General features: G+C 38.4%; 5 protein-coding genes across 10 annotated transcripts in view; 3 read left to right on the top strand and 2 right to left on the bottom strand.

Annotated features, from left to right (window-relative positions):
* LOC134665001 (superoxide dismutase [Cu-Zn]-like) overlaps window positions 1-2,924 on the bottom strand; it is a 276,790-nt gene extending 273,866 nt beyond the window's left edge. Inside the window, exon 1 of the mRNA XM_063521765.1 lies at window positions 2,921-2,924. The gene's annotated coding sequence lies outside the window, so the exon portion shown is untranslated. The remainder of the gene's footprint in view (window positions 1-2,920) is intronic.
* LOC134664968 (rho guanine nucleotide exchange factor 15) overlaps window positions 1-6,999 on the top strand; it is a 118,756-nt gene extending 111,757 nt beyond the window's left edge. For all 6 annotated transcript variants that reach the window (XM_063521704.1, XM_063521702.1, XM_063521703.1 and 3 more), the window contains 5 exons: window positions 179-318; window positions 1,045-1,194; window positions 2,190-2,334; window positions 3,904-4,105; window positions 4,899-6,999. In XM_063521704.1, the coding sequence (XP_063377774.1) occupies window positions 179-318; window positions 1,045-1,194; window positions 2,190-2,334; window positions 3,904-4,105; window positions 4,899-5,062 (801 nt within the window). In that variant the 3' untranslated portion in view covers window positions 5,063-6,999. The remainder of the gene's footprint in view (window positions 1-178; window positions 319-1,044; window positions 1,195-2,189; window positions 2,335-3,903; window positions 4,106-4,898) is intronic.
* Window positions 7,000-7,322: 323 nt separating this feature from the next.
* On the bottom strand, window positions 7,323-10,123 carry LOC134664998 (transmembrane emp24 domain-containing protein 5). The gene is made up of 4 exons (XM_063521760.1): window positions 9,883-10,123; window positions 9,475-9,738; window positions 8,899-9,017; window positions 7,323-8,221 (listed from the first exon to the last, which is right to left on the bottom strand). Exons 1-4 carry the CDS (start codon window positions 10,093-10,095, stop codon window positions 8,113-8,115), a joined length of 705 nt encoding a protein of 234 aa, XP_063377830.1. The 5' UTR covers window positions 10,096-10,123; the 3' UTR covers window positions 7,323-8,112.
* Window positions 10,124-10,301: 178 nt separating this feature from the next.
* LOC134664986 (tRNA pseudouridine synthase-like 1) lies at window positions 10,302-13,601 on the top strand. Its single transcript, XM_063521742.1, has 6 exons — window positions 10,302-10,450; window positions 10,535-10,663; window positions 11,054-11,263; window positions 11,772-11,867; window positions 12,449-12,683; window positions 13,170-13,601. The coding sequence occupies exons 1-6, from the start codon at window positions 10,401-10,403 to the stop codon at window positions 13,395-13,397; spliced, it is 948 nt and encodes a 315-aa protein (XP_063377812.1). The 5' UTR covers window positions 10,302-10,400; the 3' UTR covers window positions 13,398-13,601.
* Window positions 13,602-15,054: 1,453 nt separating this feature from the next.
* On the top strand, window positions 15,055-16,460 carry LOC134665005 (probable dual specificity protein phosphatase DDB_G0283417). Its single transcript, XM_063521769.1, has one exon. The coding sequence runs from the start codon at window positions 15,388-15,390 to the stop codon at window positions 15,958-15,960; it is 573 nt and encodes a 190-aa protein (XP_063377839.1). The 5' UTR covers window positions 15,055-15,387; the 3' UTR covers window positions 15,961-16,460.
* The last annotated feature ends 4,104 nt before the right edge of the window (window positions 16,461-20,564 follow it).

The raw sequence follows: 20,564 nt of genomic DNA, 5'->3' as shown, positions 1-20,564 counted from the left end.
TAAGCCGTGGATAATAAAGATGCTGAACGAATGATAATGACAAAGCACAGTAGGTAACCGTCTGAACGCCACGGTCAAACTCGAATGAGGGTTACAAATCGTCTCAGTATTGTGGTAGACCTGTAATATCGTCATGCTCTGTCAACAGTTAGTTTTAAGTTGTCATTTTTTGTTACAGTTCGTGTCACAGTGTAACGAGGGTGCGCGCAACACGGAGCGTATTGAAGAAATGTTCCGGATATCGCAGAGCATCGAGTTCCCGCCCTCTATGCGCAACCCACCCAACCTTGGTCCGGCTTGCTCACGCCGGGATAAAAGGTTAACATCTTTAGTTTATGGCTCCTCTACACGATGGCCCAGCGCCGGCCACTCCAAGGGACGCAGCCATGCGGTAGAACGAGATAGCAATATCACTTGCTCCCGCTAACGCATAAATGCGTCCCTTGGAGTGGCCGGCACTGGGCCATCGTGTAGAGGAGCCATTATATATGGTCGAAGTCATCAGGGTCTTCCTAGAGTCATAGAAATTTGAACCTACTAATTATACGGTGATGTAGTGCATAAATATTTTCCATCGTAATTTCTCGGAAGCGTTCGTATTTGTCATGCTAGTTCAGTTAATGTCAGTACTTTTTGTACCGAGACTGACTGAAATAGCAAGACACGTTCGTAAGTTTCCGATGAAATTCGATGGAAAATAAATATTTAATCACTATCATCAACACTGGTTGCGTGCAGTGGTGAACTGATAGTTAAATATGGACTTTAACTACGGTGTAGATTCTACACTGTAGAAGGTTTAAATTCCGTTCTCTCTTCTGAAACACTGCTCAAGTGATTTGATATGAATCGTACAATTATCGCCATTATCGGTTTTTTGTCTCAATCATGGCGTTCGGGTCGCAAATTTCTCATTTGCACTATGACAACCTAACATTTTAACAATTCTCCATTTAATTGAAATAAATTCCAATCTACTTTTATTTATCTTTTAACTAGAACTAATTATTCTTACTACATCGATGCTATTTCCTTTTAATTCAGGCCGGTCCGGTGGCTAGTGCGATCAGGCGAAGCGACGCAACTGGTATGGAAAGCGGACGAGTCCAAGCTAACCTTCGGCCGCAAGTTCCACAAGACACCGCTACACTTGTTCCTGTTCAACGACTTGCTTGTCATCACCAAGAAGAAGGGGTCAGTAAATTTTAACTGTTTTGTTTAGGAGGATAATAAAATTGCAATTGGAACGGATTTTTATTCGTTTTGGAATTGCAGCTTACCAAGTTATTAGGTTGTTTAAGCGTAAACATTTCTCATTTACTTAGGGTCGGTAGCAACAAACTGTTCGTATCGTTAAAGAGTTCGCTAAATTTTTATGTATGGAAAGATTCATAATAAAGCGCCGGGGCGCGCCGGCTGACGTTGGTCAGTCTGTCAAATGTGGTTGGTGAAACTGGCCCTGAGTCTTTTACCTATACGTTTACGGTCCAATTTGTCGCAAATTGAGTGCGGTGGAATATGCTGTTGCATACAGTCTGAATTAGAATTACAGAGAAAGAATAACACGTATTCATTATTCGATGCTTAAGAGTTCTAAATTGGCCAGCCAAAAAGCAAACCATGAAGTTTTAAATTTAAATACTTACCTACTTACCTACGAATTTTGATTTTCTTTTGCGCTATCGCGTCGGTGGTAAGCGAAGGTTTAAACACTTTTTCACCACACCAGCTCGGAAAGGCTTACTTTTCACTTCAAAAACTGATAGCAAAGTTGCATTTTATTCACATGTGAGGCAAAGTAATCAAATGCAAATTTTGAGTTGTTTTCCTTATGTTTGCTGGTTGAATTGATTTTTAAATGATGATTTTGGATGATAAATATTAAATAACATTCATTTGGATTTGATTTTGTTTGATATTTGCTTCGGGGTGGTGTGGTGAAAAATTTTGTGTTTCACTGGAAAATTTTGTGTTTCACCCTCGCGCTTTGAAACCCTCGCAATGCTCAATATTCCATTTTTCGAACCACTCGCTGCGCTCGTTGTTCAATTTTGGAATCTTTCGCTTGCTCGGGTATCAATACTAGCACGAGCGGTTAAACAACAACTTTGCCCCTTGTAAAACAAATAACTGTAGTCCACGCTGTATTTATTTTTTACTAAAACATAACCTCATCCTTTTCGTTACAGAGAGAACAGCCACGTGGCGGTGGACTTCTGCCCGCGCTCGCTGCTGGAGGTGTGCGCGGGCGACGCGGGGCCGGGCGCCGCCGCCGCCAAGCACGCGCTGCTGCTGACACTACTCGAGAACCACGAGGGACGCACGCTAGAGATGGTAAGGCCGGATACAACATATTGGGATTATGAGACCCTTAGAGCATTTGGGCGTTTTCAGAAATAAATATTGAAAACCTGATTATTTCACATCTGGACGTTCTTGGGCTCATTCTACTCAGAATCGACAGCATTCTCCATCCCACCATTAAAAAAAGATGTCCTAAAATGTCCATTCCATTACGTCAAGTTTTAGTATGAAAAAAATTTTCACTTGTATGTGCGTGACGTAGTGGAATGTACAATTTTCATAAAAATTTTTGGGACATTTTATTTTATCATCAGAATTGAATATGCTAGTGATTTTGAGTTGAAAGAACCCAAAAACACCGGGAATTGTGAGAATCGGGTTTTCGATATTTATTTATGAAAAACCCCATTTAATAACACGAGTTGCCTTAAAGAGCTTACCCCTCTGCCGAAAATTTTGCACAGTCATGCAAACTTTTGTATGGACTGACATGGCTATTACGTACAAATCATGCAGGAGTAGCCAATACATTTGACGTCCCCTCCCCCGCAAAAATCGGCAGACTGTTTTGTACAGAAAATGACAGCCATGACGTCTCCAGTTACTATATTTTATGCTCTGAGATGAGACCCTAACCGACACGAAGTGCAAACTAAGACACCGGGCGAAACGGGCCACAAAATATAGGCGCATGCACCAAACATAACGCAATATGATGATTTCGCTGCTGGAGAGGTGCTTATGTAACAAATGTTTTTAAACGTTTCAAATGTCATTATTTAAATTTTAAAACAATACAATTACATAGTTAATTACAATATAATATTTACATTGGTAAAGTCAGCCAAGAAAGTGGTAGACACCTCTCTTGGCTGACCGTACTTAATCAATTTTCGACGAACCCTAATGTCACCTGGGGCAGAGTCCCCACGACCCCAGGACACTAGCCGCATTTCCCCGCTGTATGGTTAAGCTGAGCCTTTGGGCAAATATGACACTGCTCGTAGGTCGCCAGACACCCCAACAAGTTTTCGAGAAATGTCTTTTATTAAAGCTTTGCTTTTGCCAGTGGGACACAGAGATTCTAAATAACTGAAATGGGTACCTAATTACATTACATACTCTATCATACAAGCTTGTAATTTTTTTTTTAATTAAGTATATTTTCAGATGATTTAGACCAACAATACGGACAAACTGACTGGACTTACTTCAGGTTTCGTACGTAAAATTGCCAACAGATTGACGCATGTCCTAATAATCACTGCACCATTTAAATGTAACCTAGTAATATGTTAATCGGGCCTTTAAACACAAAAATATAATTTAAATAGACTTCTGAAATTAATAAAAGTTTTTTTATATATTTGCATACTCACCACTTACCTATTTATTACATTTATAAACACTACTGTAAATACCTAAACTATCGTTATGTTCTGTTCTCAATTACGGGGATAATTGAATACATCTTAACTGGTTTTATGACGGTATAACATTTTTTTAAATTGATTAGTTTTGTAGCGTAATCATCCGAGCAAGGAGGAAATAATATTTCTATTATTTATTAAAAATAACGTCAGTTTGTCTATTCCCCAGCTAATCTCGTGCCCGTCGGAGACGGACGCGTCGCGCTGGAGCGAGGCGCTCGCGCCGCCCGCGGCCGGCGCCGGCGAGGCCGTGTACGCGGGCTGGGACTGCCCGCAGGCCGTCGCCCTGTACGCGTACGCGGCCGCGCAGCCCGACGAGCTGTCGCTGGCGGAGGGAGATGTGCTCAACGTCACAAGGAAGACTAGTGAGGGTGAGTGTTACGTAACGAGGCAGTGTAGCGCGACTGCCCGTAGGCCTACGCGGCCGCTCAGCCGGGTCCATATTGGGTCGCATAATAATTGATTGTCCTAATGTAATGTTACGCATAAAACTCATTTCGCATAATTGTTATTGTGCTGGAAATATTAACATTTCTGAAAAATTATAACTCAAACCTAACCTAACCTACCTTATTCTACACAACCTATGCAAAATATTTTCGAAAATACTTTCTGTTTCAGCTGGAGAAAAAATATGCGAAAAGAGATTTATGCGTAACATTACATTATGACAATCAATTATTATGCGATGAGATAGGATCCCCGCTCAGCCTGATGAATTATCGCGACGGTTGGGTGACGTGTTCAACGTTACGCGGAAGACTAGTGAAGGTGAGTGTGTATTGGTGTTGCGGTGTAGCGGGACTGTCCTAAGGCTGTAGCCTTGTACGCCTACGCGGCCGCGCAGCCCGGCGAACTGTCACTGGCAGAGGTAGATGTGTTCAACGTCACGCGCAAGACTAGAGAAAAGCGAAAGTCAGTGTTGCGTACCGAGGCGGTGTAGGCCCTTACACTATATTAGCAGTGCTTCCATAATAAATAAACTAGTATCATGTAACCCGCCATCGTTTATAGGAGACGATTTTTTATCTGGGAAAATGCGTGTCCACATCTATAACCCAACCAGAAAATTAATAGAAGTGCAAGAGTTAATATTAAATCCGACCTAATAATTTTTTTCCTAAACTGTAGGGTTTGTCGAATAAAGAATTGTTTGTATTCCAGGCTGGTACTACGGCGAGCGCACCCGCGACGGCGAGGCGGGCTGGTTCCCGGGCTCCTACACCACCGAGGTGGCCTCCGCGCATGCGCGCGCGCGCAACCTGCGCCAGCGCTACCGCCTGCTCGCGCTCTCCGGGACCTACCTCGGCCAGAAGAAGAAACCCTGACCGCCCTGACACACGGACAAACGAGTCACAGTGAGAGCTTCGAGGATTTACGTCAGCTCTAAGCGTGACGTCAGATAGCTACAATGGAATAAAGCTCCCCCACCACGGAGGTCGCGTGACCTCCTCAAACTGAGTTAGCGGTGCCGTTTACTAGCTCTCTCTCTCTCTCTCCGGCACGAGTCTGGGGCAGAAAAAGTCCTGACCTGATGGACTTACCCAAGGAAATAGACGTGTCACAGTGTGTAGGGCTTCAAGGACTTATATGAAAAGCTTGCGAGCTAGACTTCCCGTAGCTCCGGCGGAACTGGGATTTACCCTTAAATTGGCAGTAAAACTAACGTTTATGCACTTTTTAAGAACCAAAACGTTTGAGCCTGGTGAATTCTAATGTTTATTTGCAAATTTAAGGCTTGATACGCTGTGAAAAAGCTACGACATATGTATTTAGAAAGTGAAGATATAAGAGCTCTTTCCAGAGACCCCAGGTGATTGGCTGTTTTTTATCGCCATTTCTGGGTCCAGGATCAGGAGTATGTCCAGTCTTTTTGTCCAACTATCAAGTAGCTCAAGTACTTATAAGATAAGCCACTCGAATCGTGGTGCTTTAATGAGTTGTAATTATTAACACATTTCACAATTTCATAATGATCTGAGTGATGAAGCGGTGAAGAGACTAGAATGTCCGTCCAACCACTGCCTTATTTTAGTAGACTATACTATAGACCCTAGTATTTTGGAGCATTTTGACCAACACAATGTTACTGCACCTACGTTTTGACTCGCGCTACATCGAGCCGCGCCTCATACAAGTATCATCTGAAAAAACATTGCGCTGCGAAATATGCAAGTGTAACATGAAACCAGCTTTAAAGTCAGATCGGTAAGATGTAGCGCGAGTCCAAAGAGTATAGTAAGTGTGAGTCATCATTATTTACAAAAACAAAATGCATTAATACTTACATGTTTTCATGTAGCCTGCCCGATTTCTAAGATCAAGTTCGCCGTAGTAAAAGTACTACGGCGTACTTGATCTTAGAAAAACAGACGGATTATAGTTATAATGCATTTTTGGAATAGATTAATAGTAAGATAGTGGTGCTTGTTTTATAACGATGTATTCATGTTTCGCGTTCAAAGAGCGTCATAATGTAGTATACCTATAATAGTGGGCGTATAATGTAATGTATAGAGGAGTGTACAGTTACGCATGAGATTCTCGAGAGTTTATTGTACAGACGTTTATGAAACTGCTGATTAGTTGTAAGATGTAAGTAACGTATCATGTAACGGTCAAACTAATATTTAGAACGCCGTAGATGGGTCATTCTTCAGATTTGTGCCTGCGTCTAAACTCCGTCGAGCCATACATGTATGAAAAGTTTGACGGAGTTGAGTCTGACCGCAGTCATATAATTTGAGAACCGCCCAGATCCCTGTTAAAATGCGAATTACATTTGTACCCTGAAGGCAAAGTAAATACGAGATTTAAGGCTATCGCTATTATAACTTGTGGAAAGGTGAAGCGAATAAAACAAGATGCCTCTGGAGGACTTATCCGAACATAGAATTTTCATCTCTGTCACTCACATAATACAATAAATATCTTGTAATTTTGTAAGTTTAACAAGGTTTTGCGATGAGTTATTATTTAGTTTGGCCGCAGCCGCACCAACAGCTCGTTGTCTTGCCCGCTGTTTCGTTATCTTAACTAGTCATATAAGCGGACGAGACGATTTCTTCATGAAATTATCACAATTAATTTAATTTTAGAACATTCCCATGTTTACCTACCGTGTAATTATATTTACTATTTTACTATTAACATTTGAATTTATGTACTTAAGTAAATTATTGTTATACATTTGTATATGAATTAGGGTCGACATTCTTTATAGGGCTTATTTATAGTGTTGTCAAATATAACTCCGTACATATCAGACATTTTTTTTATTATATACCCCTTTTAACACCTGATAAAACTAGTACAGATTTGCTTGCCTTTCATATCAATTTCGTCATGAAACATAAAATTAAAGAGCCACAAATAATTGTATTATTTATTTTAATATTCGATTCTGTAAGTACATCACGTATAAAAGGTATTTCTAGATTTCTACCATTGTCACTATAACTAGAAATCTCGAACAATTCGTAAAATTCATGCTCAACATTATTTCAGCTGACATAAAATTCAATTATAATTTAGATATATTTAGATGTCCATAATGTTTATCAAATAAAATAAAATAAACTTTTTAAATTGTATAAAATATTATTCTTTTATTCAGATCAAAAACAAGTCCATAAATTATATTTTAGAAAACGTAGTAAACATTCATGTGATGTCAATATTAAACAAATCACAAACATGGAAAAAACGTAAAAACAAAGGAACAGCAGATATTGTGTACCTTGGAAATTGTACTGTCCTTATAAAAAAATATAAAAATAAAAAGCAGATCTTAGTCTTAAAATAATTCAATGTGGTTCAGTAAACATTGTTAAAACTATAGAGTAGCAAAAATAATCTTACTTTGAGTAGGTTAGAGTGGATATTATCATAAATTTAATTTATTTTTATATTAAGTGTGAAAATGAAATACTATTCGTTACCTCTTTGACAGTCCATAGATTTCTTGGCAATAAAGACGAAGATTATTAAGACTTATGAGTATAAAGTCATTTTCTCAGACTAGCTTGTAAAACATTTCATATGTATGATAAATCATCAATCCCTTGTAAGTCAAAATAATAGAATAATCAAAAAGAAAAGACAAATAGGCCATTTGATTTAGGTAACATAGAAAAATAAATCAATTCATGCCGCATTTAGTACTCATTATTGGAAATTAATCAAGAAGGAATGTTAGAGTCAGTCAACAAGTTGAAATCCTGATAACAAATGCATTTCTACAAAATTAACGCTCAGACAAAACAGTCTACACATTTATGACTAATGTTCACATGTATTGTGTCTAACCCTGATAAGGCCTAGAGCGGCGCAAGTGAATAGGCTGTTTCGTCTGAGTTGTGATTCTCTTATACATTATTTATATTCTCGTTTTTGAAGAGTTGTCCTTAACTTCGAAGAGTTTCCTTAAAAAGTAAACTTGTAATGTCCCTGTTGCTGTGATGGCCAGGATCTGGATGAATGACCACCTAAAAAAAACAATCAAATTAATTATTTTATATGATAGACTCGCATGTAACGTGTATGCAAATATCTTAACGTTAAACTTATAGCGTATAGGGTTAATGACCTTACGTTTGCCTTACGTAACACGATTTAGTACCTTGTATCAGCTGTATATGATATAAAATCACGAACACGGAAAATATACCTTTTTATGACATCCTAGGTAAAATTGTAAATAATTGTTGATAATTTATTTTTTGGAACTGAGCTGCCAACCGGTTTTTGATAAGTACCAAATAGTATAATTTGAATCCAGGACAACTGAACATTGTCACACAATATCTTGTTGTTTGCTCTATACAGGGTGGAAAGATAAGTCAGGCCCTGGAGGGAAATTACCTTAAATCCTTAAGCTGGCTCATTTTACTTAAAGGAGACATTCCTTTATTTTTTAAAAGAAACAAAACTGCATTGCAAACCCAAAGGGTAAAACAGGACCCTATTACTAAGACTCTGCTGTCCATCCATCCGTCTGTCACCAGGCTGTATCTCATGAACCGTGATAGCTAGACAGTTGAAATTTTCGCAGATGATGTATTTCTGTTGCTGCTATAACAACAAATACTAAAAAGTACTGAACCCTCGGTGGGAGAGTTTGACTCGCACTTGTCCGGTTTTATTCAATTTTTGTAAGAGTTACCTGAGCACATAAGTGTTGTTGTCCTGCAGCAGGTTGTAGTCGCGGGACTCGCGCGCGCGCGAGTGGTACTGGTACTGCAGGATGTCATTTATGTTGCGCTCCACCAGCTGGATAGATGACTGGAAATCATACAACCATGGTAAGACAAAGGCAATGGTAATATTACGAACAAACTAGGTGAAAATCCTCATATCATATATATTCGTCTTCTAGCATTAAGTTGCATGTGCCCACTGTATCTACTTGGTTGCAAATAAACATTTAAACATTCTAACAGCCTGGTGTACTTCAAGTCCTTCAATAAAGTAAGTAAAATAATGATTATGAGAAAAATATGAAGGAAATGTACAATTATCAAAACAATCATTAATCAAGAGTAAATTGAGAAAGAAAGAATGACAGGCATATGGCATGCATATTGTTGTGAATTTTGCATAAAGATATACCGATTACTGTATTTGAACAGGTACCCTAATACATTGACAATAGGAATAACCATATTCACTCTGATATATCTGACGGCAACTATAGTCTGCTTTAAATGAGGTCAATCACAATTTTATGAATGAAACTCACAGTAAAGTTCTTAATGTTCATGTCCAGCTCCTCAACCTCCTTAGCGTACTTCTCCCACATGTCGTAGCGGATCACCGACAGGTACAGGTTCACCAGCTTGCCCGCGAACCGCGAGAACTGGTTGTCGATACACACGGAGTAGTAGCCCCCCGTCGACGACTGGTCCGCGTACTCCGCGCTCTGCCGCCACTCGTACGGGTGCACGATCTGCCCGTTAGGGTGCCGCACCGCGAACCCGCACATGCCATCACCTCCTTTCAACACCTTAGGACAAATTAGAAAGTGTGTTAATAAACTGCTCTGTTACCACATAAACCTTAACAAGATTACTGACACGCTTGTCAATTAAACCGGAAAGCTATGCGATAACATAGCATATGCCTGAAAGCGACAATAATTGCTAATTACCTGATAGCTGGCGTAAAATGTGGCTCCCGGCTGCACGTATTGAAAGTAACAGTCTTCTTTGCCCGCGTCGATGTGAACTTTGTAGTCCATGGTCACCGCGGGCAGGTTCTCGTACCATGGTGCCGGTGATGAAGTATTTACATCCCCAACGAGTGATAAAATCGTAAATATTAGTGTTATCACAGTAAACATATGCCACGTCCGTCGAGCCATTTTTCGACTGACTGAATAAAACTGTCAAGTAAACTGCTGTTTACCTCAGTGAAAGGGAATAAAAGCAAAAACACTAACAGATACTTTAAAAACTAGCTATTTAAATGTAGTCTCAAATAGCTTCACTGACGTCTTTAAAGCGTTTTTTCCAGTTGACCATATTTAAAAAAATCTAGTTAATCGGGTTGAGGGTTGAATAGTGTCAAAATCAGCTGAGAAACTCAGGGAAACTAACCTGTAAAAGTAAATACTTATTTCGTGAGATAAAACATTAATAACAACAAGTTTTCTGTGTGCATTTGAGTATGAAAGCCAGATATCTAACATTCTTTTCATATATTGGGTCGACTTTCAGGTTTGTAGCCTAAATAATCCGCTCAGTTCTTAGCGAGGCATTATTGTTCTCGATACTCCATGTGCAACTGCTTCCTAAACGCAGGTCCTCGGAGAAGCTTTGGTTCAAAGATGGGAAGAACTATACAGACACGGAAAGCGTACAGGGCCGGTTGGAATTAGCTCTGCTGGGACTGCGTTCTTTGAACTACCCCAACGTTGTTTTATCTAGCCGGTAAGTTAATGCTAGTTTATAATATAAAAATATGGATACTGGACCGGTAAATGGCCGATTATATTCGTTTATAAAAATCGCCCAAGCATACTTTTGTTTCTGAGAAGAACATAAACTTTTTATCCTTAAAAAGACAGGGGCAAAAGCTAGTAGTCCGTAAAGGTGGAATAACCTAACTGCATATATACTACAGCAGCAAATTAAATTAATGCAATCATAATAATAATAACCAACCATACCATAGCAAATTTGCCATGAACTCATTTTAATTTGCTATGGTATGGCTACTGGCCTGCTGCATTCAAATGATCTGAATGAAGATTCACATTAGAGCTTGGAAATATAATATTTGTTAAATAAAACACATCTAAGGAAATTTATCATTTACAGAACAGATGGTGGAGTACATGCTTTAAATTCAAGTGCCCACTTCGATCTGGATCGCTATGGCAGCAAGATCTACGAACCACATCAGGTCACATTTAAACTGAACAAGCACTTCCTGAAGACGGAGACGCCTATCTACGTCAAGGACTGTTTGAGAGTGTCGGACAACTTCCATGCCAGGTTTAAAGCGCTGTCCAGGACATATTTGTACAGGTATGGTGTGAAACATTTTTAATAGTGAGATTCAATTTGTATTTCCTGTTTGTAATAAAGAGCTAGAGGCATGTGCATATTCTATGTAATACCTTTAAATGAGCAATTCTTGTTTATTTATATATATATTTCGGGGATCTCTCTCGGAATGGCTCTAACGATTTCGATGAAATTTGATATATGGGGGCTTTACAGGGCGAAAATCTAACTAGGTTTTATCTCTGGGAAAACGCACACTTGAGTTTTTTTATGTTTTCCGAGCAAAGCTCGGTCTTCCATATTCCTTATTTAACTGCACTAAATATGAAATGAAATTTGGCATGCTGATAGCTTATATCATTATGTATAATTTGGCATGCTGATAGCTTTTATCATTATGTATAATTTCAATCATTAATTCATTATATAAGGGGTTAAACCATCCCTGAGGAAGAAATCTCCCTTGTGAAGGCAGTTGCTAATATGGTAATAGATAAAAGACAAATATAGTATATTGTATGCGTTACAGGTTAGCAGTGTTGAAGCCAGAAGTTAAGTTACCAGAATTCTCGAGCATAGCACAACATATACCTATAGAGGAGTGGAGGAGGTGCCATTTTATAAGGTATGCTTGTAAAAGAAACATTAAAATAAGTTATGGGGAAATGCTATCAGTAGGGGTTTTCGCAATAGAGATTCATTTCTTAAACAAAGCCATTAAATTCTTTGTATATCATAGTTGGCTCCCGGACGCTTCTGGTTCTAGAATGAAAGGACACAATTCACATTTTCAAACGATTTTCGATTGTTATAATTTTCTGATTCAGTTGTATAACAACTAATTCAAAAATTGGTTTATGTTATGAAGTATAAAAATAATATAAAAGTTCATTCTAAATCATGACAATTTGGAAAAGACAAATTAATTTTGTTGTATTTTTTGCCGTCTTGATCATTCATTCATTAAACATGATAAAAATTTAGTTCTGTTGGCCAATCCTCTCTTGATAGATAAAATAACTATAACTGGCACTATATAAATAATAATATCGCAAACTGTACTCACGCGACCAAACCAAACCAGAGCGATTCATTTCAAGTATACTTATATACATTTTGATCGAGTCACTCGGAGGTCCGCGCGACTTGCCGCGCCGCCGGTCACATGCCTCCAGTCCGCCACCTTCAAGTGCTGTTCCATTTCAGAGCACCGGGGTTCGACATAGAGCGCTTCAAAGCGGGCTGCGAACAATTTGTCGGCCTCCACGACTTCACAACATTCAAGCGCTTCGACAAACTGAAGCAACACAAGCATAACAGACGCGAGCTCAAACACATACTAGTGCGGCCGGGGACCCCGCTGGTCACTAGTTATCCGAGGGACAGTGTGTGGGACTACTGGGATGTGGAGTTTAAGGCTAGGGCGTTTGTGCACAATCAGGTGGGTAAATAAAATGAAAGAGATGCAAGATAGGCACAGATATATCGCTACAATAAAACTGTAATTTGAGGGCTAATGTCTACAAGGCGCCGTCTACTTCAGCTGACAAATTTGCAGCCACGATATTTTCGACTAGGTACTTCACTATATGTACTCAGTATTTTTTCTAATGTATGGCACTATCCCTTTCGGCTATTTAGGGTTGTCAAAATTCAAGTCTTTATCTTATCCATGGTCGTGCACGCAAAAGGACGTAGTGGTGCCAACCCTAATTATTGCTCGGAGCAGTGCTGAGCCGAATGGAGCCGAGTTTGCCCGAAAGGAGGAGTGCCTCCTACTGCTAATGTCTTAATTAAATCGTCTCAAACTTGTGTAGATAAGTATTAGAAAAAGGAAACTTGACAAAAATTGCTCACTCACTTTAGTATCAAATTTTTAAATTTCCAATCCATTTGCAAATAGTACAATGTATTAAAATGCTTGCAGATACGTCGGATGATGGGCACACTGATAAGCGTAGCCGTGGGCAAGCTCCCCGCTGACGAGATAAAGGTGATGCTGCAAGTCCCGTCCAAGCACTCCTGGTACAACTTCATCCAGAACTGCCCGCCGCAAGGACTCTATCTCTGCAACGTCGAGTATAACCCAGAAGATCTCGTCTATAGCGATAGTGGAGATAGTCAAGTGGAAGACAGTGATAGCGAGGAAGAATAAATTAAACAAAGAGAACAGTGATAAATAAAGCGAATAGGACTCGAGGACATAAAGTCAAAGCATTCATAGCACAACAACATAAAGAACAATCTGCCGCATGGATTACCTCTAGAGTACTCGAGTATGACCAGAAGGAGCTGATCTATAGTAATATTGGAGATCGTCAGGTTGATAGAGAGGAAGAATGAGCTTCCTAAACGAGTTACAGTACCGGTCAAAAGTTTAAGTTCACTCTGTAAATTCGGTTAAATGAAGCTATAACACAATGTACTAATAAAATATAACACAATGTATTTAATAATCTTTTATTACATAATAAATTAAAGGTAATTCTCTAATTTAAAACCACAATTAAATAAAAAAGATCAGTTTTTGCCAACTTTAGACTCTTCAAAATATCCGCCTTTTGCTTTCAATGCTGCCATACACACTTTCGGCATTCGCGTAATTAGTTTTTGCAGTGTTGATGTCGAAATTTTATTCCAACAAATGTATAGGTATTCCCAAAGCTGTTCTTTATTAGTTGGCCGCATTTTTCTCACACTCCTGTCCAATTCATCCCATAACAACTCAATCGGATTGAGGTCGGGCGATTGAGGAGGCCAATCCATATATTTTAATTCTTTTTGGTTCTCTTTGGATGAAATGTAGTTTTTGCACAACTTCGACGTATGCTTGGGATCGTTGTCTTGTTGGAAAACAAAACCTCTGCCTACAATCCGTTTTCCAGATGGAAAAGCGTGACGTTGCAAAATGTTATGATACATTTTCTTATCCATTATGCCATTGACTCTCACGAGATCACCAACTTTGTCACCCGCAAAGCATCCCCAGACCATAACTGATCCTCCACCGTGCTTCACTGTTGGCATCACGCATTGCTTTATCATTCGTTCGCCTACTTGTCGTCGAACATATTGACGACGTCTCCCTCCAAAAATTTCAAACTTCGATTCGTCAGAAAATAAAACTTTAGACCACTGTTCAGACGTCCAGTTTTTGTGTTTCTGGGCCCATTTCAACCTCTTAACTTTATTCTGACTACGTAACAAGGGTTTTTTGGCAGCAATACGACCTTTTAGACCATAGTTTCGCAGACGCCGTTGCACTGTCGAAACCGATACTCGCTGTTCTCGGGTGGCGTTGAGTTCTTCGCAAATTTCTGGAGCAGTTAGAGTACGTTGGCGTTTGCTCTTCACGCAAATAAATTGGTCTTCGCTTTTAGACGTGACTTTTGGCCTACCTGATCGAGATCGACTGCAATTAAGACCGGTTTTTTGTTTTCGGTTCAAAGTACTCACGACAGCGGTTTGAGAAACCTTCATTTTTTCAGCGATTTTCCGCGTCGTGTAGCCCTCATTTGACAGAGTTACAATAACAGCACGAGTTTCGACACTAAAATCGGCTTTGCGACCCATTTTAAATGATTTCTAACTTCACGAAATCTCATAGGAAATACGGAACAAAAATATTAAATGGATCAAATTTTCCGAATAACATAAAACGATTCCTCCAAGAGGTATTTTTATTGTTATTTGGTAGTCGTGGAAACAATTAAACGTTTGAAATTCAAAACATATTCTATATTTGAACATAATTAAATATGATAACCTTATTTCGCAGAGTGAACTTAAACTTTTGACCGGTACTGTACAGTAACAAAGAATCACTGTATTGATGAATTAGTAGTGAGAAATCTTAAATTTAATAAGAAACAAAACTAGATTTCTCAAATTAGGTAAAGGAAACTACCACCAGTTCGTAAAAAAAGGAAAAATATGCCCTAAAAAAGGTTCGCCAAAAAACACAGAGGGTTCATTTTTCCACATCCATTTACACAGTAAGAACTCGTGCAGTATTGGTTGTGAAATAACTTATTTAATCTCTGACTCAAATCTAAAAATCTGAGCTGGAGCGAGGCTAACGGGACCAGCTGCTCGTTGGGGTGCCTCAGGACATCAACACACACAAATCTAATACAAGGGCAAAAATGAGCTTCCTAAACGAATTACAGAAACAAAAGAATAAACTCAAAGTTAGAGAAACCGTATTCACAAACGCTGCTGGACAGAGGTTCATAGAACGGAATGGAGAAAAGACTGAAATCTCCTCAACTTATGGCTTTGTGGTGGACAACAAACCTGACAATATACCCGTGTTAGTGACTGAGCATTTGTATATAGGGTCTCAGGACTGTACTGTTGATGATGTATTAAAACAATATGACATTAAAAATGTGCTTAGTGTAGGAATAAATGCTGAAGTGAATGTCGGACATAAGTTTGTACAGTGTTTAGATTTACCAGAGACTGATGTCAAACAAATGTTAACAGAGTGTTTACCATTTATCCACGACTCAGTGTGTCGTGGTGAGAATGTTTTGGTGCATTGCAACGCCGGCGTTTCTCGCACCTCAACCGTTGCGATTGCTTACCTCATGCAATACAAAGGGATGGAGTTTGAAGAGGCATATCGCTTGGTCAAGGAGAAGCGACCTGCCATACGACCCAATGATGGGTTCAAGAGGCAATTACAGGCTATGAAACCTGGAGAAGTCATCTAGACTTCGGCGTAAAACAAAAAAAGGCTTCATATGAAGTCAACATCAGGAGAAAATTAAAATCATGAATGTTGCTACAACAGGATTGGCTGGGTGCGAAGTGCGTGATGAGGGAAACACAAGCGGCGACAACGCACGGCGTGGGAAAAATCTCAACTTTCATGGGACTAAATATGTCTATAAATATGTAATTTGAAAACTGTCAGAAAACGATTGTGTCCCATACCCGCCAGGTAGGCGCCACAGTCATGTACATAGCAACTATATTCATTTTTGATGCTGTGGTCTTGTCTTAAAACAGTTTAACCACTTTAACCAAAGAGTGTATTTATGTTGTACAATAAAATAACAATTTACAAACAGAACTATTTATTGACTATAAAATAAGTACAAGGGCCTTTCAATATTTTAAAGCAACTGCTGCTGTAGAGAACAATTCTCAGTTCATTATTAGACATATTAAATACGAGGAAGATTGTATTATTTCAAGTTCATAAGACGAATAGCACCGATTTTTGAAGCTAAACTTAAACTTAATCAACATGTATAAAACTCAAAACTGTATAAATATATTTCTGTACACAGACGCTGCGAGCGTAAACAATATAGATCCTTAAGTAAACTAAACAAAACTTTTGTACTGGTGACTGTTAGCGATTTCTGCACATTTTGAGTATGATAACTTAACATAAATCTATAAAAACTCGGTAATGGGCAAGTATCTGGTCTATCTGGAGTTGCAATATGCTATTGTTTCTTATACGTGGCTCTTCGTATCAAAAAGTACCTTATGGCAAATGCATAAGGTGCAAATATTTGGTGGTACGCAAAGCATCATGGTGTACCAATAATCTGCAATTACTTACAAGCTTACTTAAAAGACTTGAACATAAGTACTTATTTCCATAAATAATGAATGGCATCAACAGTACAAAAGTATTACAATTAATTGTACAGACAAACAGGTGAGCAAATTATATTAATTGTAACATATCAAGCTTGCACTTGAACTTAATTAATCACTTTAATCGACAGAAAACTGTTATTATATTGTAAATGGACGTCACAGTTACTACATACTACGCTTGTCTATACTATAACACAGACAACAGAACTATAATAGACGCACAAATTGATTAAAGTAAGGACGCTAATAACAAAGAATTTCGTACTTTGCACCGCCTGTTCCTATCTCTACCGCACGCACATAATGATATTGTTGTCCCGCCGATGATGCCGGCGGTCAATGCCACTGTGCGAGCAGGCAGCAATATGTGCGTGTGATAGAGAGAGGAACAGTGTGTGAAATTCTTCGTACTTAGCGTTTTTCCTTTAGCAGCGTCCATACAGTTAACTGATATTTCGTAATTTTCGTAAACCTTATTGCGAAGTGAAGGTCTACCAACGGCCATTTAAGAATATTCAGCAAAGAGAGTCAAAATTAAATTTTAAATTTAAAACTACAAGGTTGTTATTTGGCTGGCAAATCTAATAAATCTATATTTGCCAAATAACGACCTTGGGTCTATACCTTGGGAATGAAAGAATTTAAATTAAAATACCTAATGGTGAATTCACGCCGCAGTTAATTGTTGTGTTACAACACTGTGTAACAGTAAGTAACTAGGTAAGTTACCTAATGTTGCCGTGTTGCTCTACAAAGTAACTGCGGTGTGGAACTGTGGATACACCTTAAAACAACAATTATTGAGTTAGCCATAAATAAAACTGGTCTGATTAGGCGCGTCTATTATAATTCAGATGTCTGTCATCTACTCTAAAGTGGAAGCACCTTATCGTAAGTAGAATAACAATCAAATAAACAATTTGGTTACATGAACACTCGATATTTGGTGATGATTCGTCGCGTCCACCGACGCTAGAGTTATTCAGAACGACAATAATAGAGCTTAAACATTTAAGTGCCCCTAGACTATGTAAATCGAGCTCGTCTTACGTGAAGAAATAGGTTGACAATCATACTGACGTATATTTATTATACGTAGGCAGGCGTGTCTCACTCCGCGATTTCGTCGCTTTGCTATAGGTAGCTAAAAGTACATACGTTCGGCCCCAATTTTGGGGTTTGCCATAAGCCGCGCGTGGCGCTGTCGCGCTATTCTATTCTATTCTATTATTTATTCTGTGACGTAGGTAACTCTCTGTCTGTTACGTTTTCACCGCTAATCTAATATTCCGATAAAATTTGGCAAGTTCAAAATGGAATTGTAAACACTAGTTGCAGTAGTATGACTTTGTGCAAAGATACATTGATTGAGATGCGTAAAATCTTAGATAATTTCGCTATAATTTGCTTCGAATTTGACAGGTAAACGAGATGGCTTTTGACAATTGAGTGACCGCAAAACATATAGCGCAGTACAGCGCCATCTGTTTTGGATGTCAAACTAAAGGGCACGTTTTTTCTTAGACTTTATTTTTCTATTACGATCAATTATCTTTGTACTAGCAACCGCTTAGGTAATAGGAGGGAAAATTACATAGACAAAGTTCCACGCGGACAAGCGGTGAGCACTGCGAGTTTAGACACAAGTTCCATCACTACATAGACGAGGGGCGGTTCGTAAGTTTTTTACTTATACTCGTACTCAATTATTAGATTTGTACAGAAATCTAAAACTACGTCAACCAACACGATTGTGCTTTCAAATGCGAAACGGCAAGTCATAAAAACTGGGAAATATAGCAAATCCAAAACTAACTAACGTAATAATAATGTCATTTCATACAACCATTAAAAGTAATAATTTGAGACCACAATAATTATTAAATAATTATCAAGACTGTCAAACAGGACGGGAATGTCAATTTTGAATCACAACATCTGGTCTCCAAACAATATTTAAAACGAGTAAACACATGACCAGCATTCAGTCTTAGAGCTTTTTACAAAATCTCATTGTCGATTGTTAAGAATACATTATTTATTTATTTATATTATTTCATTGGGAAATACGTAGTAATAATAATATATACCTAGGTACCGCTGGAAGCAAACAGTAGGTACAGTCGAAGTCAAAGATATGTTTACACTTTTGCACCTTACTCCTTTGTAATAAGGCGAAAAGTGTAAACATATCTTTGACGTCGACTGTACTAAGCGAAATACTAGTCGGTCAATCAAAGTAGCTGTCGCTTTTTGAACAAATAACCTCACCTAAGCTCATAGTAATATGTGTCATTTTCATTCAAAAAGTAACAACCTTGTCGCTTACCAACCATAAGGTCGCTTGACAGGTTATTCGTATAAAGATACAAGCAATTTTCGTCCTTATGGTAAGCCAGAGAGTGGTATATTTCGCTTGATAACGGCACATCATTTTATTGCTAAGTGCTATAATAAGCATTTTTTTCAGCTATTTTGCTTGCTTATGACTGGCTCAACTAAGAAATCAATCGTATAAAACATGTGTATCTAAATTTATTGTACTTTAAGCTCTAACGGCGATCCTACGCTAACATATACATGTATATACTTATACATAAGGCACTCGCTAACTCCAAATTAACGTTACAAGTGTAAGTACAACAAAAAGACTTAATCTATATAGTCATAAAGGTCATTATTGTACAGCAACATTTTGTTAATGCCATCAATGCGCTGTCATATTTTGTATATAGATATGTAGTGAGCATTCGTTTTCGCTTTAAGTACGCAATACCATATGTTATAAAGCTGCCTTACATAAAAGTATTGTGCAAGATTAGCTACTTCGCTTAAAGCTTATAGCAAAATTCGCTCATTTTGAACCTTCATAACATTTAAATACAGTCGGAAATTGACAGACTGCTTTCCTCGACTAATCATTGTGTAAATCGATCCTTCCACCGTGAAAGATTCACGGAACTTAACGCTAATTGGCAGCAGAGATAACAGTCAATAATAATTATATAATCTCTGATATGACACTTAAAAATCTATTTAATACGCATCGTCTTTCCCGCTAACATAATATACAATATACATAGACGTTTTGGACGTAAAATACGACTATATGACCACATTATACGCTGCTAACAAAAGCAAATCATTTTTAGTGTCCGACCGAAGCTCCGATTTCGGTTCCGGCAAAAATAATCATGTTTTCGAAGGCCAAATAAATTCCGAATCTTTCGGCCTCGCCGAAACTGTATTTTCGGTAGTGTCCGATCGAAGTTTCGGTTTTGGTATAAAATCGAATTATGGCCGAAACTAGAACAAAACTTCGTTCGGTTTCGGTATAAAATCGAATTTTGGCCGAAACTAGAACAAAACTTCGTTCGGTTTCGGTAAAGAATCCGGTTTCGGTCGGACCCTAATCACTTCAAACTATGTTGCCTGACCGCATACACGTTATACTAGATAGATTGATACGAGTATATATTACATCTAGTATGAGATCTATTTCAATGCAGTCAATATTTTGGCAGTTAATTTATTTGCTGTGACTCCATACTTTTAGTTGAAAGATTAATCAAGAAGGATGACTATAAACAATACTTTTTTAATAATATTTCGAAAATATTGTTACAAAGTTATTAGTTTTACTAGACCTTACTTGAACATATATAGCCGACAACGTCAAGCTTCCCAGAAAAGTTAGCCA

Source organism: Cydia fagiglandana, chromosome 6, assembly GCF_963556715.1.
Source record: "Cydia fagiglandana chromosome 6, ilCydFagi1.1, whole genome shotgun sequence".
Classification (NCBI taxonomy): Eukaryota; Metazoa; Arthropoda; class Insecta; order Lepidoptera; family Tortricidae; genus Cydia; species Cydia fagiglandana.
Note: the sequence above shows the minus strand (reverse complement) of the source record. Positions and strands in the feature narration are given on the sequence as shown.

Bases quoted from the DNA above. Each gene is read 5' to 3' on its own strand.
- LOC134664986 (XM_063521742.1), top strand. From the start codon at position 10,401: ATGAAAGCCAGATATCTAACATTCTTTTCATATATTGGGTCGACTTTC. The intron at 10,664-11,053 runs GTAAGTTAATGC...TATCATTTACAG, and splicing joins AACGTTGTTTTATCTAGCCG to AACAGATGGTGGAGTACATG. The intron at 11,868-12,448 runs GTATGCTTGTAA...GTTCCATTTCAG, and splicing joins AGGAGGTGCCATTTTATAAG to AGCACCGGGGTTCGACATAG.
- LOC134664998 (XM_063521760.1), bottom strand. From the start codon at position 10,095: ATGGCTCGACGGACGTGGCATATGTTTACTGTGATAACACTAATATTT. The intron at 9,739-9,882 runs GTAATTAGCAAT...ATTTGTCCTAAG, and splicing joins CATTTTACGCCAGCTATCAG to GTGTTGAAAGGAGGTGATGG. The intron at 9,018-9,474 runs GTGAGTTTCATT...TATGATTTCCAG, and splicing joins TGAACATTAAGAACTTTACT to TCATCTATCCAGCTGGTGGA.
- LOC134665005 (XM_063521769.1), top strand. From the start codon at position 15,388: ATGAGCTTCCTAAACGAATTACAGAAACAAAAGAATAAACTCAAAGTT.